Below are 21,847 nucleotides of genomic sequence, written 5' to 3' on the forward strand. Positions count from 1 at the left end.
TGACTGGTGTGAGGTGATATCTCATGGTAGTTTTGATTTGCATTTCTCTGATAATCAGTGATGTTGAGCATTTTTTCATGTGCTTATTGGCCATCTGTACATCTTCCTTGGAGAACAGTCTATTCAGGTCTTTTTCCCATTTTTCCGTTGGGTGGTTGGCTTTTTTGCTGTTGAGTTGTATAAGTTGCTTGTGTATTCTAGAGATTAAGCCCTTGTCAGTTGCATCATTTGACACTATTTTCTCCTATTCGTTAAGTTGTCTTTTTGTTTTCTTTTTGGTTTCCATTGCTGTGCCACAGCTTCTCAGTTTGATTAGGTCCTATTGGTTTATTTTTGCTTTGATTTCTGTTCCTTTGGGAGACTGGCCTGAGAAAACATTTGTTAAGGTTGATGTCAGAGAATGTTTTGCCTGTGTTCTCTTCCAGGAGTTTTATGGTGTCTTGTCTTATATTTAAGTCTTTCAGCCATTTTGAGTTTATTTTAATGCATGGAGTGAGGTGTGTTCCAGTTTCATTGATTTGCATGAAGCTGTCCAGGTTTCCCAGCAATTCTAGTTGAATAGACTGTCTTTTCCCCATTTTATGTTCTTGCCTCCTTTGTCAAAGATTAATTGACCATAGGTGTCAGGGTTTATTTCTGTGTTCTCTCTTCTGTTCCATTGGTCTGTCTGTCTGTTTTGGTACCAGTACCACACTGTCTTGATGACTGTGGCTTTGTAATATTGCTTGAAGTCTGGGAGAGTTATGTCAACCAAATTTCTGACACTGCTAATTCCTAAAGAATTATATATTTGCATTCTTATCATAAGATACTGAGTTATGTTTTTAGTAGTAGTATAAACTGATGAATTTTCTTACATGCAAACAAATTGTTTGCTAATTTTCATTATACTTGACAGTTGGAACTCGGGGGATCAGATCATTAGTATATGCCCATTATTCCAAACTTGACTCATTGTGGTTGAAATAGGTGTCAGGTATCTAAAAAATTTCAAGCTGTATTTTACACTGCAGTAGAAAGTATTCCTTTTTTCCCTTCTTTTATTCTCTTAGGTTACATTTTTTGAGTTTTAAATTCTTTTCTATCCTAGGAATAAAAGAAAAACATTGAGCTATTTGTTATTTTTCCTATTTCTCAGAGCTTGCTTATTTATTTATTCTGGCTTTTTTGGCCACACCCTCAGCATGTGGCTGTTCCCGGGCCAGGGATGAAACCTGTGCCACAGCAGCATCCAAAGCCTCTGCAGTGACAATTCTAGATCTTTAACTGCTGCACCACAAAAGAACTCCCCTCAAAGCTCCTTTTAAGGGGGTTCCTGTCATGGCGCAGCGGAGATGAATCCAACTAGGAACCATGAGGTTGCTGGTTCGATCCCTGGCCTCGTTCAGCGGGTTAAGGATCTGGCGTTGCTGTGAGCTGTGGTGTAGGTCGCAGATGTGGCTCAGATCCCACCTTGCTGTGGGTGTGGTGAAGGCCAGCGGCAACAGATCCAATTAGACCTCTAGCCTGGGAACTTCCATATGCTGCAGGTGCGACCCTAAAAAGACCAAAAAACGAAAAGCTTCTTTTAAAACCAAGTATCCTTTTTATTGACATTATAATTTGTGACTTATTCTAGTTTTTAAAATAATGTCCCAAAATAGATCTCATTTTTTACATACATTGACTCATATTAAGATCCTAAAGAAGTTTAACTGGTTTTATAGACCTTCTATAGTCGAAAAGGTCTTAAAATCAATCATGTTTTCAGTATTTAGACAAGAAAATTAGACTCAAGAGTTATTTATTTATTTAAATAATGCTTCTTGAGCATCTGCAGTACGCCAGGCGCTCTTCTAGACACTGAGGATGCAGTAGTGAACATGCCAGACAAGGTCTTTTTTATACTTTATTTTTTCTTTCTTTATCCTGGTATTGTACTGAGATTTTCTCCATAGTAACTAATTTTGTTTCATATTCTTTCTATAATATTCTGTTTATTTTCTCTATAGTGTCTGCATGAACTAGAATAAGAACTCCATGCAAGTGGGTTTGTCTGGTCTTTGATATATCAAGAATAACACAACATTTAGTGGGGAATCAGTAGATTTTTGTCAATGAATGCATTGAATTAAATAAGGCCATATGGTATCCCAAAAGCCAAGTGAAGTGACTTTAGAACAGAATAGATAACTATGTTAAATGCTGCTGAAAGGGTCAGACAATGTAGAAACATGAAAATTGGGTTTACCAAGGTATGGCTGTGAGGAGTGGTTTCAGTGGAGTGGTGAGACAAAGGCTGTATTGGAATAGAGTCAAGAAAAAAGGAATAGGTGGTAAGGAAGTAGAAAATATATCATCCAAGGATATTTGGGGGATAAGGAAACTGAGCTGTAACTAGAGGAGGGGGTATGTGGTCAGGGAGGGCTTTGAAATATTTTTCATTTATTATAAAAATTTCAAGAGTTACAGTTGTAGCTCAGCAGGTTAAGGACCTGATGTTGTCTCTCTGAGGATGTTCGTTTGATCCCTGGACCCCCTCAGTGGGTTAAGGACCTGGTGTTGCTGCAGGCTGTGGTGTAGGATGCAGATAAGGCTTGGTTCCAGTGTTGCCTTGGCTGTCCTGTAGGCTGCACTTGCGGCCCTGATTCAGCCTCTGGCCCAGGAACTTTTATATGACACAGGTGCAGCTGTAAGAAGAAAAAAAATGTTCATACATACATAGCAGAATGAACCTCCTTATAACCTTAATATTTATCCATATTAAAATTTTGGCATACCTAATTCATATGCTCACTTTTTTTGTGGTTGTTGCAAAATTATTTTGAAGCAAGTCCTAGGCATTTTAGCTGTATATACTTCAGCATGCATCTGAGAGAGAGAGAGAAAGAGAAGAGGCATTTTCTTACACAATCTGAGAAAAAAGTCATTTTTTTACACAATCTGATGCCATAACCTTATCTATTAAAATTAACAGTAATTCTTTGATATATCTAGTACCCAGTTCTTAAGAGATTGCCACAGTTATGTTTAAAATAGAAGTTGTTCAAATTTGGATCCAGTCAAATTCTAATTCACATTTGATCATTGTATCTCTTAAGGCTCTTTAAGTGTAAAGAAGAATCTTTCCTATATTGATGAATCTAGATTAATTGCCCTGTAGATTGTCCTACATCCCTGACTTCTGTCTTTGCTTTCTTGTGGTGTCACTTAATTTCTCTGTTTTCAATATTATTTCTAAAATGAAATGTTATGCTAATGTTTAATTGGATTTAGGTTCAGTGGTTTTGGGATACTTTCTAGTTGGTGCCCTCTGCTACCTCATATTGCATCACGTCAAGAGACATATGTTTGATTTTCACACTCTTACTTATGCTAATGTTGATCAGTGATGTCAGTTGCTGACTGCCTGATGTTACCACCGAAATTTTACCATTAACCTTCTGTCTTTGGTTTTATGGTCTTTGCCTAAATCAGTTACTTAATTTGCTTTTCCAAAGGATAATTTTCTATTTCTGTCATAAAGGAAGAATCTGTAACAATTGAAGAAATTATAGCATGTTTTTCTGTTGATTTAAATGATCTAACAGAAAAGGAAAAATTATGATCCCTGGACAAACTGGATTTGGAAGTTTAAAAGGGGATGGGATCCACTGCACAGGTGAAAGAATGCCTTAAGTAGGAGCAGGAACAGTTTAAGTGACTTGTCCAAGGTTACAGTAGCACAGAATGAGTATATTTTATTAAAGTTATATCAGAATTTTGCTGTGGAATCTGATAATTGTACCTAATTCTAGAAAAATGCTTATTCAGGTTATGATATTGCATGTGAAATAGACATTTCAAATTTCACTGCCTATATTTGACCCAACTTGTTAAGAGTTTTTCTAATTTCTCCCTTTTGTACTTACAAATTTAAATTAATGATGTCTTAAACAGCTGTATCTTTACATTATAAACAATACAAGCATGTACTTTTATGTAATTTTCCAGCTTTTTTGCTAGTCTCTTGCAAAGAGAAGTAAATGCAACTGTTAAACAAATAAAATGATAAATAACTGGTAATTTAGTTTAGACACTAATGGATCCTAAAAGCATGTAAAATGACAAAAACTGCAACTTTTATGATTTATAGGCTCATTTTTGTAACACAGTTTGGTCATATACCTGACAGTCTTCCTTCTTTGTGACTTTCTCCTAAAAATTACAGTTTTGTGTTACCTGAGGGAAAAGGCCGTTATAGTTCAATGGAAGAATATGACAGCATCTCTTCTGAGGATTGCAGCAATTCCCATAAGTTGAATTACAGTTTCCCTTTTTCTTACCATTTTTTGTATATTAGTTCTAATGGTAGTGATATTATTTAATCTCCTAGGAATATTTACTACAGCTTTGGACTCTAAACCATCTCCAAATTGTCTCATATGTGCTATGTGAAATTTAGTTTAGACAATCCTATTTCTTTATGGCTCAGTGATTTCCATTTACTGCCTGTTAGTCTATACAGTCTGAAGAGTATTGAGGTTACTGTGTTGTCTGACCCATATGTATCTATTAAACTGGCATTTTAAAAGCAATATGTATAGTTCCTTTACTTAGTGCCATATTTTATTTTAAAAAAAATTCTGTTGAGGTTTGACTGATTTCCTTTCCTATCTTGACATCCCCAAAAGAGCACACTGTTGTTGTCTCCAAAAGCAGGAATCTGCTTTGTTTTGCCTTCTGATTTAGATGAGAACACTTTACATGAGCTACATTGGTCAGTTCTCATTCTTTCTAGTCATTTATTGGACAATTAATACAACCTTGTAAAGACTCCCTAGGGATGTCCCTATAAACTAGATCATTTTACCCAAGAATAGAAGCAGAGATACATCAGGATAGACAAGGATGAGAAAAGCTGATTAGGAGAAACAGGAAATATTCAGCTTTCAAACTCATGCCATGATTTTCAGACTCTCTCCACCCATACAGTTGAAAGACATCCTCGCTGTCTATTGAAATATTTTGTACAAATTAGGAAATGCAGCTTTTCATAAACCTGCATCTTCATTGTTTAAAACAGGAAAATTTAATTTAGGTATATTCATATATATTATTTAATTTCTGCTCCAAATTCTTGTGATCGTAAGTCTCTTTTCTAATGGTAAGAATGGTAATCTTTTACTATTCTTTTAAAAATTTAAGACTACTAGAAAAATGATTTATATGGCAGTTAATTCTTAAAGCAGTATAAATGCCCTGGAATTTTTTTTTTTTTTTGTCTTTTTGCCATTTCTTGGGCCACTCCTACGGCATATGGGAGGTTCCCAGGCTAGGGGTCTAATCGGAGCTGTAGCCGCCAGCCTACGCCAGAGCTACAGCAACGCGGGATCCGAGCCGCGTCTGCGACCTACACCACAGCTCACGGCAACGCCGGATCCTCAACCCACTGAGCAAGGGCAGGGATCGAACCCGCAACCTCATGGTTCCTAGTCGGATTCGTTAACCACTGCGCCACGACGGGAACTCCCTGCAATTTTTTTAATGTGTGTAGTTTCACACTTTTCTCCTTCAGAATGCACTTTAAGAATATTTTGTAGAATGGCTTAGAATTTTGAAACTGTAGCACAAAAAGGAAATGTTTTAAATACTTGAAAGTTTTCATATTGGTTAAAAATATTTTGTAAGGTGAAAACCATTCTTTTGACTTGTTAATAAGTGTTTAGTTAAGGAATACTTACTTCTGAAAAGTTTATAGGTTTATTGTGTTGGACTGCTGAGTAGAAGATTACAGTTTAATATCAGGCTGCTGCAGTGAGGCTCAAAATAGTCTGCAAAACCAATCATTTATTTTTATTGCCTTCAGATATACCTATGAAGTATAAAATGGGTTTTCATTTCATTTTCATAAAATTTCATTTTAGTCATGTCTCACATCATATGTCTACATTTTGTTCATTAGATCTGAAGTAAATACTATTAATATCTTTATCAATTATTCATGAATTTCAAATTAAAATAGTTTAATTTTTTAATTATGATACTCTATCTTATTAAAATTGCATAATCAATAAAGGCAGCGTTGATTCATTTATCCAATAAATATTTATCATTACCTATTATGTGCCAAGGACTGCTCTAAGCTTTGGGGAGACTACAGCACAAAACAGAATAGACTAATTCAGTGTCCTCTTAGAGCTTGCCTTCTAAGAGAAAAATTAAAAAATAAACAAATATAAAATGTCAGATGGCATTGTTGTTGTGATTAAAAGAAGAACTGCGTAAGTGAATGAAGGGTGGTAAAAATTCAGAAATTTACCTACTAGGTAAACTTTCTAAGATCCCTTTTCACCAATGTAAAAATGCTCTTTTTACTGTAGACCGTCCATGTGTGCCTTCTATGTGGATACTTCCATTATGTGTCGTATTATAGTATCCTCTAATTGTCTGCCTTAATGCCTATTTTTCACTCCTAAGAGTATGCTCTTTAAAAGCTGGATGCATAAATCTTTATCTGTGTATTGCCAGTTTCTAACCCTAAGTTCTTTTATAAGTGCTCAGTAAGTATTGGTTATGTCAGTAAATGAATGATACATTCAAAACTTCTAAAGATTTCTGGCTCTGCTAGCCCTTTTTGAGAGTCTACATTTTACATTATTTTATTGGCATTAGTATATCATCCTTTTTATAGCTTTTTGAAAAAAATATAAAGTAAAAAGGGAAGTTTTCTGAAAATTAATCTTTTATTCACAGGTACTACTGAACGAGTGTGCTTGATCCAGGGAACAGTTGAAGCACTGAATGCAGTTCATGGATTCATTGCAGAAAAAATTCGGGAAATGCCCCAAAATGTGGCCAAGACAGAACCAGTCAGCATTCTACAACCCCAGACCACCGTTAACCCAGATCGCATCAAACAAGTGAGTGTTTAGTTGGGAAATCAAAGACAAAAATCCGCAGTGTAGTATGAATTCCATATTAAAGAAGCTGTATTTTTTAGCATATGAAATTTTTTTCCATAAGAATATTTAAAACATGTGTTGTCATTTATTTATTTAAAGACTATCAGAGTCTCTTCTTTAATTGATCAGTTGATTTATTGATTGATTGAATTTCTCATTTATTAGTGTTATACTGAGGAGCAATTATGTGACTCATTTCTTTTGTGGTGACCTTTAAAAAAATTAGATACAAATTTGATCATTTTGTAGGAATTTAATCTATTTAAAATTATATCACTTTTAAAATAAAGTGTAAAAATTAAAACAATTCCTAACAGCATATTTTTAGAAATATTTTTAGTCTTCAGTGTAGTTATTATGCATAACTCCTGTTTTGTTAATTTAATTGCATGTTCAGCAGTTTTTTAGTCAACAAATATGTATAAGTAAATTTTTGTATCTAGCAAACAGTCCTTTGTTACAAATCAGCTGTTATGTTCTGTATAAATTGTGTAGTATTTATATATATGCCATAAAGGGCCACTGTTCATTTTTAATGTGTGGGCTTTTCTGTAAAAAAATTTTATTTGAAAAAAGACAATGTGAGTTTTTAAGGCTGAATAATGGCTGACATAATGTCAGAGAAAAAAGACATTCTTTAATATTAAATATGGTGGATTCATCCCCTTAATCACTTTTAAATCATCAAATTTATTTGATGCTTTGTGTTTATAATGATTGTTTCTGCATTTGTCCTTTTATAACTAGCTTCTTATTTTGTGATATTATCAATAGACTGTTTCAAAAGAAATGTATTATTCATTAATTCTCAGAGTATTTAAGTTACAGAATATTTATGTTCATTGTAATAAATTTGAAAGTAGCTCAAAATCTTATTAATTTCATGTTTCTGAATTGAAAAAATATTTTACATCAGACAGTGTTATGAAATATAATTCATTTATATACATATATAAATATAAGACTGGTCAAATGCAGATGTAGAAATTAATAATTAGGTAATATATTATCAAATTATAGGCTAATATTCAATATTATTTTGATTATCATTTTAAAAAGTCCTTCCATGTTTAAATCATGAGTAGGTGACTATTATTCCATATAAAACCATTTCTTTTAAACTCTTTGTCAGTGTCAAAATGGTTCAGTTTATAACCTTTTATAACTTTTCAAGGAAGTACCTTTTAATTTATACACAGCAGAATGTAAATATTTTGAAGTTCTAAACATCAGTAGATATTTGTATTCTTCACAGACCTTTCAATTTTGAAGTGTTTATCTATGCTAAGTGAATACAGAAAATGATTTAAAAACTGATGCCTTGGAAGTAGTACAATGACTTTATCTAAATTCAAAAAGTATGAGTTTAAAGACCTCTTAGTTAAAATCACCTGGGGCTAAGAATTTGCAGAATTGGTACTAAAGTGTAGGGTCTATTGATTTTTCTGCCTTAATCCAGCCTATTACTTCTCCTTTTTCTTTTGTAACTTGTAAGTTCAAACATTTAGGAATATCAGTGAATACCTTGTTTTTTTTTTTAAGGTAAAACATAAAGTATACTTAGAGTACTATACTAGATCATTGACAATACATTCAGGACAATGATATGAATGAATGTTTATTATTTTTAGAATATATATACCTAGTTCCATCAAATAACAGTCTATGAGTCATTGTTAAAAATGTTAATTTTGTCTATGGCAATATGAGATTTATAGGTTGTCATATATCCAGTGGCAGTACAGATTTATGAAAACTAGTATTTTAAAATATCTGATTCATTTCTATTTTTATTTGACTTGTTCAGATAATGTTTTCTAAATTCAAGATAATTGGTGAAAAAAATAATAGTGATTGAATTTTGTGTATTTGCCTTCATTTGAAAGCTTTGTAGATATTCATGAAATTAAAATTGTTATTAATATTTCATAATCATAATGTGAAATAGAGTATCATTTTAAAATTTTTATTGAAAGTACACTAAATATAATAGGGCAATATATTTAATACTTAAAGTTTCTTGTAAGTAAAATATTTGAAAAATTTACTTGAAAAAATCCAGAGGAGAGATGAGCGTATTTCCAAGATACTGTAGTTCAGCAGAGTTATTTATGTTCTAAATTTGGGGTTCTCTAACTTTCTAGGGATCCTCTTTTACAGTATAATACTTTTTTTGGATCATTGTCTAAATAGTCAAGTATAAATTTAAATGACCATGATTTTATTTCTGAAAAATTATGTTGGTAATCCAGTAGAAAATAATTATATCTAAAATAAATCATTTAATACTAGAATAGATTAAAAATATATTTTATGTAATGTTTATATATGATTTATATTTTAGTACATAGAATCATAATAAAATTTCTTTAAAATGGTAGTCTTTCCCTTAGCTAATAACATTTACATTCCCTTTGGGCCGCAGTCCTGAAGGTAGTCTTTAAAATAATTTCTTTAAAGCATTTTTTTAGCTTTTTCTTCTAGTTACAGTTACACAAAGAGTAAAATAGAGTTTTAAAAATTACTGGAGCTGGAAAATGTAATTTCTGCATAGAAATGAATTAATGTTGGATATATAATAACAAACATTAAGGAAATTTTATATTCTTAATGTTTGTTACTACATATTTACTGTTTATTGTTTTTATGGTTAATTTAAGATTTTGCTTACTAAAGAATAATTTCTGTGTAACTTGGACTTAAAATAGGAAGTCAGAGTTAGTTTTAAACAAATAAAAATTTATAACTTTTAGAGTTCCTTAGTGGCTTAGAAGGTTAAGGATCCAGCATTGTTACTGCAGTGGCTCTCGTTACTGCTGTGGTAGGGGTTTGATCCCTGGCCCAGGAAATTCTACATGCTGTGACAAAAAAAAAGAAAAAAAAAGGATAATTTTATACCATATATTATGACTTTTATAGAATATTAATCTCTGAATTATGTAATCTAGATAACAATTGGTTATTGACTAAATTGCAAATTGCAGGAACCAGAATATACTCCTCAACTGAAACATCATTGACTGAATTCTTAACCAAGTGTAATTTCTTAGGAAAGCAGTACATACTGGTCTCACAAGTCTTTCATATAGAAGAATGATGAAATCTAGCATGACAGCCTTACATCCAACTTTAGCTATTAGATGTTGTGAACTATTCTGTTCTTTATTCTCAAATGTGCTTTTTTGTTTGTTTTATTTAAATCAAATATTTATTTGCTAATATAGAGGGACTCCAATGTTTTATGTATTCACAATGACAATAATAATAATATTTATTGAATAATAAAAGTATATAACCTCTGTTCTATAGCCTAAATATTAGATTATCATAAGGTACATAATACCACTGTGCTTGTTTCACAAGTCAGTGTACTGAGGAACAGATATGCAGCAAGAGCCAATAAACCAAAATTAAACATATTAATTGCAACATAAGAACATTCTATGTCTTATTTTCAGGACACACAAATGGCAGAGACATTCAATGATCTTTATTGACTGAAGCTCTGAACTCATTCCTGGAGCATGTCTTAGCCCAGATTTTTTGGTATACATATTTTCATTTCTACCTTTTATGTTCTGAATTTTGTATTTTTTACTTTTTTTTCCTCATGGGATTTTTCAAATTCTTCCTCTTGTAAGTCCCTCAAATCCCCCTCAAAGTATTGTTATTTATACCTTATGAGTCAATATAATGAACTCTAAAACATGGTAGAAACAACATATCAGTAGTATTAATAGCATTTGTCTATTACACAATTTCAACATCTCTTTCTTTTTGACTCAAATGCATTTTTTCAAATGTATTTTTTTAAAAGAGCTACATTAAGAAATGGTTAAAGACATTTAAATCATTGTTTTATATTTAAAAAATTAAGATACCAAAAATTTCATTTAGCTCAAAGAATTTTACTTTCATTGTGAAAAATTGGCAAAATTAGCACATAATTTATTCATTATTCATTCAATCATAAATGTATTGAATGCCTTCTTAGCAAATTGTGAAATATATTAAATTATAGTCCTTGCTCTGTCAAACTAGTTTGTGAGAGATAATAAATGTTTAAAATAACTAATAAAAGTATAATACTGTATTTACTCACCAAAACTACAATATAAACAATGTGCTATAAAAGTTCAGAGGAGTGTGAAAGAAATGTAGGCTAGAGTAACATTTGGTCTTGTGAAATAGGTGAAGACTTGAATCAGACCTTGAAGATTGTACATAAATTGCCTAATTAGAGGATAAAAAAGAAGAAAAAAAGGTTATTTTAGGCATATGATGCAATATGGGTTTGAGGAAAAAGATATCATAATTGTTGAATAATAAAGAGATTTTCTTGAAGTGGATGTGGGTGTTGTAGTCTAGAGAAATAATGTTACATGAAGTTGGGTGGAACCGGGTGGCAGAGAGTCTTGGATGTCTGGCCAAGGGGCATCCTATAGGCTATGGATTCTTCCTAATATTTCCCAAAAGAGCCCTTTTAATTTCCCTGGAAAGTTGTGGGGGAAACAAAAAGGAGGCCCCTTTACCCTTTGTTTGCTTCCATGATAAAAATCCACACAGATTCTCAGAGTATTTGTAGGAACAGCTACTGGTAGGAGAAAAAAAGGCTTATGACAACTACTATGTGACCTACTATGCAGATCTTTAGATATAAAGGTTTATAAGATTTTTTAAAAAACTTCTTTTAAGTAATACTACCAAACCCAGGAGATGTTAATCTTGGTCAGGAAAAAAAAAATTGTGGTAGAGAATGAAGGATCAGTAATAGTGGCAAAAATGCTATATAGTGCTTATTCTGTTTCTATGCTGGCAGTTGTGCCATGCATTTCGCATGTGTTATCACCTTTCAGTCATCCTCACAAAATTCCTCGGAGGCACATAATAGAGCACTGAGTCCATGTTTTACTTATAGAAGCTGATGCTTGGAGGAATTGAGTAACTTACCCAGGGATATGTAACTGGTGATTGATCTTAACACTGAACTATATGGCCTCAAAGTTTGCGTAATGCTGATAAAACAAAATCCAATACATTTCTCTCTCTGGTACTTTTCAGAGTCTTGAATAAGCATTTCCAAGAAGAGAACCTCATTGGAAATAGAAAGTTTTATTTCAGGGTGAAGTTAAGAGACTAGGCAATATTTTGGGAACAAGAAGAAGAACATAATCTCCTTTGGTGGTTTAGACAAATGCTTAAAATTGAAAGATATTTCAAAGTGGAATCTTTAAGACTTTGAGACATTTGATTCTATTTCTAAAATGGTGAGGAAAGAATAAAAAGTGACTATATATGGTTTTGAACCTAGCAAAATACTGAATTCTAGAAAGCATCTAGTGGATTTTAGTCAGGCACCTATTTGAGGTAACATTTTTTGTATATTTGTTTCAGGAAAGTTGAATAAATTGTAGGTAGATTTTTTTTCCTTGAAGTAGTCTTTGACTGAAGCGTAAGTGAGAGTTTAAAACTGAAAATATAGATCCTTAATCGCAGTACAGGTGATAATTTCACTAACACCTTCACTGTAGGAGAGAAAAAAAGCAAACAAATGAGATAAAGAATCAGTTACTAAAAAAAAAGAGAAGCTTTATAGTATGGTGGTTAAGTGAAACAGAGCTGACAGGGTTCATCCTAGCTCTTTAATTTACCAGTTGTAAACATTTGGACAAGCTGTTTTGCTTCAGTGTATCTCAGCATCTTACCTATAACATGGGGAAAGTAATAATCATCTATTTCCTAAGGATATTTTGAGTATTAACTGAGTAGATCTATGCCTGGTGCTTAGAAGTACTCCTTATTTATTAAGCATAAAAATAAAAAGGAAATTAGTAATACTCCCTGTAAGAAAATAAGGGAAGTATAAGGAAAGAGGGTAAAAGGATCATATAGCCAAAGAAGAATTTGAGGGTAACTATTTTTTGATGGGAAAACACTGAAGATTTAAAAAGTTAGTTTCAATTGTATACTGAGATCAGAGTCATTATTTCTTAGCAATATTATTTCATAAAGATAAAGAGCTTGGTTATGTAAAAAGAAAAAAAATGATGTGAAATGTGGAAACTGCTGACTTGAAATTTGGAGTATAAAGGAGAAAAATACAAGTTAGGTAAGAGACTCACATAACCCCTGCAACTCAAGAGTGAATGGCTTGTGTTAAAGAATAAAAAGAATCTTGAAATTGTAGAGAAATTGTAGATGCCATATACAGATAAGATTATTAAAGGGAACAAAATGACATAGGAGTGATGGAAAGATAACAGTCTAGGGTGTTAAGGTCCTAACCCATGAAGAGTAGGAAGTCTGAGTGGGAGATCGTGATTTTGTCTGCTGTGAAAAGAATGAGAATATGGGGGGGAAAAGTGGCTTTAAAAGCTGAAGAGGTTGAAATAGTCATTTGTAGATAAGTAGGCTTATTTTTGAAAATTATGATTTCTTTCAAGTGATTAAAAACTATCAATTGAAAGGTAGATAATACACATGGGATTCAATGGTTGGAGAGAAGGATAAAGATTAGAATAGCAATTATAAGGAAAGCAAGCTATGGAGTAGGAATCAATTGGAAAAGACCTTTTAGAAATTGAACATGAGTTTGTATTAGGGCTATGCGGTTCCATATATTTCAAACATTGGGAGAAGGGTAGGATACTTGTCAGGATGTGAAACTAGAGATGACAATCACATATTTAAATAGTTTATTAATTTTTTTATAGAGCAGTATTCATATTTATTTAATAGAACTCAAAGCAGAGGTTTGGGAAGATGATTACTTGAGTAATGTCACTCAATTAGCTATAATAGATTCCAAATTACATTTGAAATTTGTCATTCATTGCTATTTTGCTATGCATATAATAGACCTCGACAGTCTGTTACTGTAGATTTGCTTGAAGGTAAGTTTATTTATTATGGGGTTTATTTATAATTATATTCTAAAACTGTCACTTGTTAACAAGAATCCATTTCATAGTTTGTAATCACATTTTAGTTCTTATTTTCCAAAAACCTAGTAAAATTTACTTTTGATTGACTGTTAACAAATCCTGAATTTTTTTTTAAAAAAAGCTACTTTATATTCCAAAGGATCCACTATTTTAAAATTATAAACTACTTCAAAATTTTTTGCAGTAATTCAGCCTTCGACATTTAAGGCAGAATTCTTAAATAGACATTCATGCTATATAAATAAAAATGTTATACTTTTACATTTAAAGATAAAATTCTGTGAAAAAATACCTGTGTGCTTCATAATCACTATCTGATAAGTATACAAAGAGTTTTTAGCAGTATATATCCTTTTTAAATGTTATTTATACAAATATTTTAACATATTATTGCTATATAGATATTTATTTACTTACACCGTCAAGATATATATCGGAAATTTTACTGAATGATTTTTTCTTGAAACCACTTAAACTTTCAGTCTGCATAGTAAATAGGAATAAATGTATTTATAGAATACCAGAGAAACAAATATATTATGCATTGAAGTATTTCTTATGAATTTTTCTGTTCTGTTTGTGTGGTTGAGAATAACCATCAAAGCTGTTTTTTAATCTAATTAATAGACTATTTCAAAGTAATGGCCTTACTTTAACGTATTCACAGTTACCATATATTAGAACAATTTTTACAACTAATATTTTAAAAAACAACTGAAATGCAAACTTTCTGGATTCTAGTTATTGCCATAAGTTAAATTTGTAAAGGAGGGAGGCTTTTGTGTTTGAGCATAATATATGATTAATAGATAACTAATAGATAACTCATCATGTTTTTTACTTCATTACATGTTTATTAATTTTAGGAATTTAAGCAAGAAAATATATTTAGCTACAATTTACTATGACATTTCAATAATCTTATCCCTTAAAGCTCAAATTTATATAATTTTCTCTCATTTTATTTAAAATATTAAACTTTGGGAGTTCCCGTCATGGTGCAGTGGAAACGAATCCGACTAGGAACCATGAGGTTGCAGGTTCGATCCCTGGCCTTGCTTAGTGGGTTAAGGATCCAGCTTTGCCATGAACTGTGGTGTATGTCTCAGATCTGTCATTGCTGTGGCTGTGGTGTAGGCCGGCAGCTGTAGCTCCAATTAGACCCCTAGCCTGGGAATCTCCATATGCCGTGGGTGAGGCCCTAAAAAGAAAAAAAAAGTTAAACTTTTACTTATCAGAATATGGTATTTAATAAAATCCTTAGTGACTTTAAACATATTGTGTCCCAGAAATTTAGAATTATTCTTTTTATTTCTGTGAGAGAGAAACAGCATTAGAATTAAGGACAACATTGACTACAAGTTGTATAAATTATTAATATATGCCCAATATTTCATATATGAACTAAGTAAAAAGAAAGTTATTAAGTAAATTGACAGAAGTTAATATTAATCTGAGTGACCACAAATTCTGAGTCACATGATATTACATAGTCCTTTGCAATATTTTAAGAAAATTCATGTACAGGGCATAATGGATGTCATAATGAACTTGTGATACTTCAAATTGATTTTACCCTGATGGAAATAGAAGAGCCCAGCACACAAACCTCATGCTTCTGTAGGTCAATGAACTTGAATTCTAACCTATATTGGAATAAATGGCCCCTAGATTTATTTCACATCTATTTAGTCAGTGATCTCATAATTAACCTGTGATTACTAAAGATATCTTAACTACTCCATTGAAATATGTACAGTAGCAATTGTAACCAGAGGTGGGAAAATAAAACCTTTACTCTTCAATTCGGGGTACATAGAGTAACGCAAAGTCAATAGCATATGTTTCTGCATAGAATTGCATGGAAAATAAGATATTAGGATAATTATTAATGACTGAGAATGAAACTCTCTCTGGACAAATGACTATAAAATGAATTTATTACAAATAGCAAAAATAGAAAACAGAGGATTCAAAGGTTTTTTTATTTTTTATGAGGTTTTACTTCTGAATGTAGCTTCTTTCCCCTTTTAAAATATGATTTAACAAAAATCTTGGTATGACTCAACATTAAGTATAATTTTCTTCCAAGTATCTTAGGTTTTAATTTAAGAATCAGCAGAGGAGTGGACTATTTAAAACATGATCTGATGTTAGAACCAGTCTTACTTTGTTACTTGAGAACAGTGAGTTAAGCAAGAGCCTGTGAAATTTTTATCCTTTCTTTTACTCTTAAATGCTTTATTCTAACCAAATTAGAGCTTTTGAAATATTAAATGCATACATGTAACTGTATTAAGTGTTTTCATCTGCTTTTCCTGACATTGCTGAACCTTTAAAGTTATGCTTTTGCTCATATATGAGTAATTTTGATGGATATGTATTAATATAAAACATAATATCCATATGGAATTTTGCCTATACTATAAAACTACCCCATTTTATCTGTTAAGAAATATTATATATTGAGGGTGCTACTTAAGTGATGCTATTTGCTGGGTAAAAATATAGCTTTTAAAAAAGATAAAATCTTAGTATCTTATACACACTTTAAGGTTATTCTGTTAGACATGAGATGTTTTAAAACTATCTTAATGCATTGTTCAACAAGTATATTATGGTTTCATATGATGTATCTTATATGTAGCATATAGTATGTATATGGTTTAGAAATGAAATGAACAACAAATTTGACTCCTAATTTTTTGTGCTTATTTTCAACACAGGCTGATGATGCTACAATCTATTATACCCCTCATCTATATAAATGTTTAGTGTTTAGCATAAATGATAAATTATTTTGGCAATTTGTTAAACTGCTGTTAGTTACTTGTTTATTAATATGAGGTTAATGTTTACATTTTCAGACGGGCTCTAAATTTATTAAAATTAATATTTTAGAAGATAATGTGATATTAAGAACTCAGAACTGCAAATTTAATTGCTTTTAAGTATGGAACCCTAAATTCATGTGGAATCAACTTGTTGGTGATGTTCAACATATTAAGTAGGTGGATACTTTTATGCCAAAGTAAACCTCATTTCACCACTTCTTTCAATCCCCGACTGTATTCATTGATAGGAAAATGACTTTCAGTTTTACTCATTAAATTTCCTGAATTTTTGTTTGAGATCTCTTTTCCCCCAAGAAAACAAGAGGGAAAGAAAAGAGACTACTATTCATGAATATGGTCAGGATACCTTTAATACTCATGTGAATTTTTATCAGTCACCATCATGATTTCAAGTCATGAATTTATTTTTACATGCTTATGCATGCATATTTACATGCGTTAGTTACTTAATTGATCTTAAATCCATTAAATTTGAATGAATAGGAGAAAAATTTGTTCATAGGATTTTGTTCTCGTTCTATTACATTTTATTTTATTTTGTTTTGTTTAAATAATCAGTTTAAGGCTTATAAAGGTTGATTTGCTCCTGAACTGCTTTATTCCCAGACATTGCCATCTTCCCCAACTACCACCAAGTCCTCTCCATCTGATCCCATGACCACCTCCAGAGCTAATCAGGTACAGTATCATCCTGTCATCTACACCATACTTTTCACGGGTGATTGCCTGCATACTGGAGAAAAAGATAATGGTGGGTTAAGGATGTATTCTTTCATTCACATATGTGCACCATGGTCAGATTCCAGAAACCTGGGAAAGAAATAGCAATTATTCCTGAAAATTTATATGCATTTTTAGCTTTAGATAACAAAAATATATTCAGATGGTAGACTACTAGAATTTTGGAACTTCCCCTTAAAATTACAACTTTATGGAGCTCTAGGGGTTATTTATTGAGTTGGTGTTTATACTCTCCCTTTCTGTTTCCCCCTAGGGTTCTTGGTATATAAGTTAAGAATATCATATATGTAAAAATAAATGCATAAATATGACTTATTGAGCAAAGGTGTATCTTTAAATGTGAGTGCATTTTTAGTTATTTTTTATTTCAGATATGCCTTACTGTGTAACAATTTTAAACTTTCAATGAAAAGCATTTCTAGCATTCTAAAAGTAGCTGAAAATTGGTATTTGTGATAATTTTAATGTTATTTAACAACTCAGAAAATGGTATTTCTTACAATTTAATAGTAGCATTTTATTTGCTGCAGTGGCAAACTTTGCAATTAGAAATATACCTTAGTTTGATTTGATGTTTGTTTTGGTACTGAACATTTGTAGGACATTCTTCTAAAATGTAGTTATTTTGGCACATTTCAGGAAATCATCTAAAATATTTTATGTAATACAGAGCCTTGCTGTACTTTAACATGACAAATGTTCAAAATTATATTTATTAAAATGATTAAACACATTTTCATTTTGTCTGAGTTGAGCTTCATTTAGGTGAGAAATGTTATTTTCTTTAATATTTCTACTTTTTTACCAGTATAAGCCCTCATGGGATTATTTAAATATTAAATAAGAGCTTATTTTTAATATATTTTCATATAGGTGGTTAATAAATTAACTGAACTATTTTTGCTAAATATATTAAATGTGGTTTTTGAATATGATCTAATATAAGGCTATCAGAATTATTTTGCTCATTTATCAATTCTAGCACTTTTGCAACCTCAAGAAAAAATTTTGAATAACTCAAAAACAAAACAAAAATTTAGGCTGTTATTCTATAATAAGAGCTTGATTTTTATTTTATGCAGTCATGTTTCCTTCAAACAAAAATACTTTATAATGCTCAAATTTTAGCCCTAATAAATTTGTTAAAAAAGTGCACATCTCTAGTGATGAAACTTAGCACTTCTCTTTGAAGGTGATGGTACTACATAAAGTGAGAACCGAGCTTATATTAGTGAAGCATGAAGTTAAAAATTGTATATACATTTTCACTCATACCTTATCTCCTATATGAAGTTTAATTATATATATATATATATAGAAAAATATTGTGAAAACAGCTGACTTTATGTTTTTAATGTTTCTTTCATACTTCATCATTCTTTTCCAAATAAAAAGAAGGCAAATGAGTATAGCAGTAATAAAAACAAAACCAATGATTCTTCACAACATAAAAAGTAAAAAATCCTGAGTCTGGAAAGAAAAACCATCTCAATAATTTTGTCTTTTGAGTTAGATTTGCATTTTCTTTCATTTTTTATGTGAAGGTGCATTTTTATAAAATAATTTCTTTAAAAGATTATTTGTTGAAATTTAATATTTTTACCCTCTAGATGTGTTACTACCTCCACCTCTGTAAAATCTAGTATTTCTATCATTTGAAATAACAAGTCGTTTGTTGTTTTATACTCTGACCACTCTTTTCAGTTACATTTGTTAAATATATGTTGTTTATACTTTGTTTTCTTCTGTCCTCATACAAACAAGCTTGATATCTCCTGGATAACATGAGGCAAGATATAAAAGAACAAAACAAAATCCTTAAATTCACTGAAGGAATTGTAGTTATCTTTCATCTTCCTGTTATTAGTAGTTTGTAATTATTTCATTCCCTATAGTATTTCCCAGTAGATTCTATTAATGTTGTAAGAGAGAAGATAATTTGGTTTTTGTTGTTCATTCAGTCTTTAGATAGTTCACAGTTGTTTCTTGTGGATAGTCTTAATTAATTCAGCTTTACTATATTGACTTACATCTTAAGAATAACCAAGATAGAAAAATGAGTTCTAAAGTGATCATCTTAACTCTCGTACTTTAAAAGGCTTTTAAATCTATAGAAATATAACTTTCACTTCTGGTTTAAGTTTAGTTTATTCTTACCCAGAAATTTAGCAGATATGTCTCCAATTATATAACTGGCAGAAATGGTTTTAAAGCCAGAGAATTATTCCATTTTATATTTCAAATTGTTGTTTGTATTATAGCTAGTCTGATACCCTGTTAAAAGTAACTGTAAACTTTCCATGTGAATTTTCATAAACCAGTGTAAAGCACATTTAGAAAACTATTTGTGTTATTTTCATCAATAATGGCCACATGAGTTATGACTGAGTTTTCTTTCCAGAATAGTTTGTGTTATAAAATAATGTGATATAAGGAAGTAAGGGACTATTAATATTTAGAAAACCCAAAAATAAAACTCACAGAAAATACATTAATGAATAAGTATTATCTGCAACTTTAACATTTACAACTATTTTCTGTTCTTTTAAAAATGATTATAATATTTCAGTACATGCCAAATTTTACTTTCCTACCCTCATGTTTCCACAGATCAGACTTTTCTCAGATAAGTCTGACAGACTATAACTGTAGTGTTATGGATCTGTAATGATTTCCCCCTGGAAAACTAAAGGACTGTCATATGAGAATTCTTATAGAAAGGTGATTAAAAGTCCGGACTGGAGCCAAATTGCCTATGATTAAATCCTTGCTCTGCCCCTTGCTGAATAAATTGGGCCTGTTTCCCCTTCTGTGAGATTCAGATAATAAATTCATTAACTATTCTTAGAATGGTACTATTCTAGAATGTACTATTCACCATATAAATGTTAGGGTTTTGTTTATTTAGATATTTTTTTCTAAAATTTATTTCAAATGATAATGAAAAATATTATTCTTTAAGATGGCAAGAAATATAGCTTAAAACAGCTTAATAAAACTGAACTTTATCCTTAAAGAAAGATTATGATACTAATATTGCTTTTTCAATGCTATAATATTTCTGTAATCAAAAGTGTATGCTTTTTAAGATAAATTACAGTTATTTTGTTCTCTAGTCAGAGTACTAAGTTATTTGTTAACTAATAAGTTACTATTATTTCCCTATTAAAGAAAAGTTAGTAGGGCTAATATTTTTATAACTTACACTTCTTTGCATGCGCTGCATATTGCACTGTACAAGTTTGTCATTTTTCACACGTGGAAATTTAAATAAGAAGCAAATATAAAGATATAAATAGAATTAGATTCTTTAATTAGTATTTTCAAACTTTAAAAAGATAAAAAGCCAGAATCATTTGGATTTGATCATTTCTAAGTTACCTCAATAGTAATTCAACAAAATGGTTTTGATAATCAGTCAATGATGTCAAAAATTAAATTCCAGTCTTAATTTTAGGTTCCTGATTGTTAGCTCTCCTGGGATTCTTCTCAAATTTAAGAAAAGAAAAGAATAAAAAGGATAATTCAGAAATATATGCTTCATAAATATTTATTTATGTACCAGTAAATCTGAAATTATCTATCAAAATATATGAAACAAATGAAAATAGGTTAACTCATATATAGCACCCTTGCTATAGTTACAGAGAAACAAAAATAAAACTCTGGTCCCTCTTTGATTTCATGACCATAGATCTCAAATGAACCCTTAATTCTGTCAGGCAGTCATAAGCCCAGTCATTTTTTTTTTTTTTTACTCTCTAGATGACTATTTCATAAGTTCTGTTCTTTCAACCCTTGTATTAATTTTCTGTTGCTCTATAGCAGATTACCACAAATTTATTTGCTTAAACAGCACACCTTTATCATTTTATAGTTTTTATGGATGAAGAAGAGTCCAGGCACTGTTAGCTGAGTCATCTGCTTATACTCTCACAGGACAGCAATCAAAGTATTGACTGGGGTGTGTTCTCATCCAGAAGATTGACTGGAGACTAATCTGATTTAAGTTCATCATCCAGGTTGATTCAGTTTTTTGAAGCTGTATGACTGAGTATCCTGACTTCTCACTGGCTGTTGGCAAGAGGAGAAGCTCAGATTCTAGCGGCTGCTCAGGTTCCCTCTGTGTGACAATCTCTACAGGCATTTCATTTGGGCTATTTGCTTCTTGCAGAGCCAGCAAGAAAATCTCTCCAGTGTGTGCTAGCAAGATGGGATCTTATTGAGCCTAAACACAGAATGATTTCTCACCTCCTTTGCCACACAATATAACTTTATCAGAGTAGTGCCATTCCATCCCTTTGCCATATTCTGTTGATTAGAATCACATCACAGTTTCCACTCACATTTAAATGGAGGGCATTTTACAAAGTATAATGCCAGG

The 21,847-nt window shown here is 31.3% G+C and overlaps 1 protein-coding gene across 2 annotated transcripts in view; it reads left to right on the top strand.

Annotated features, from left to right (window-relative positions):
- The window catches only part of NOVA1 (NOVA alternative splicing regulator 1), a 154,347-nt gene that overhangs the window by 109,039 nt on the left and 23,461 nt on the right, over positions 1 to 21,847 (top strand). For both annotated transcript variants that reach the window (XM_047796325.1, XM_047796326.1), the window contains 2 exons: positions 6,715 to 6,881; positions 17,329 to 17,400. In XM_047796325.1, coding sequence (XP_047652281.1) covers positions 6,715 to 6,881; positions 17,329 to 17,400 — 239 coding nt within the window. The remainder of the gene's footprint in view (positions 1 to 6,714; positions 6,882 to 17,328; positions 17,401 to 21,847) is intronic.

The sequence above is a fragment of the Phacochoerus africanus genome, chromosome 9 (genome assembly GCF_016906955.1).
Source record: "Phacochoerus africanus isolate WHEZ1 chromosome 9, ROS_Pafr_v1, whole genome shotgun sequence".
In the NCBI taxonomy this organism is placed as follows: Eukaryota; Metazoa; Chordata; class Mammalia; order Artiodactyla; family Suidae; genus Phacochoerus; species Phacochoerus africanus.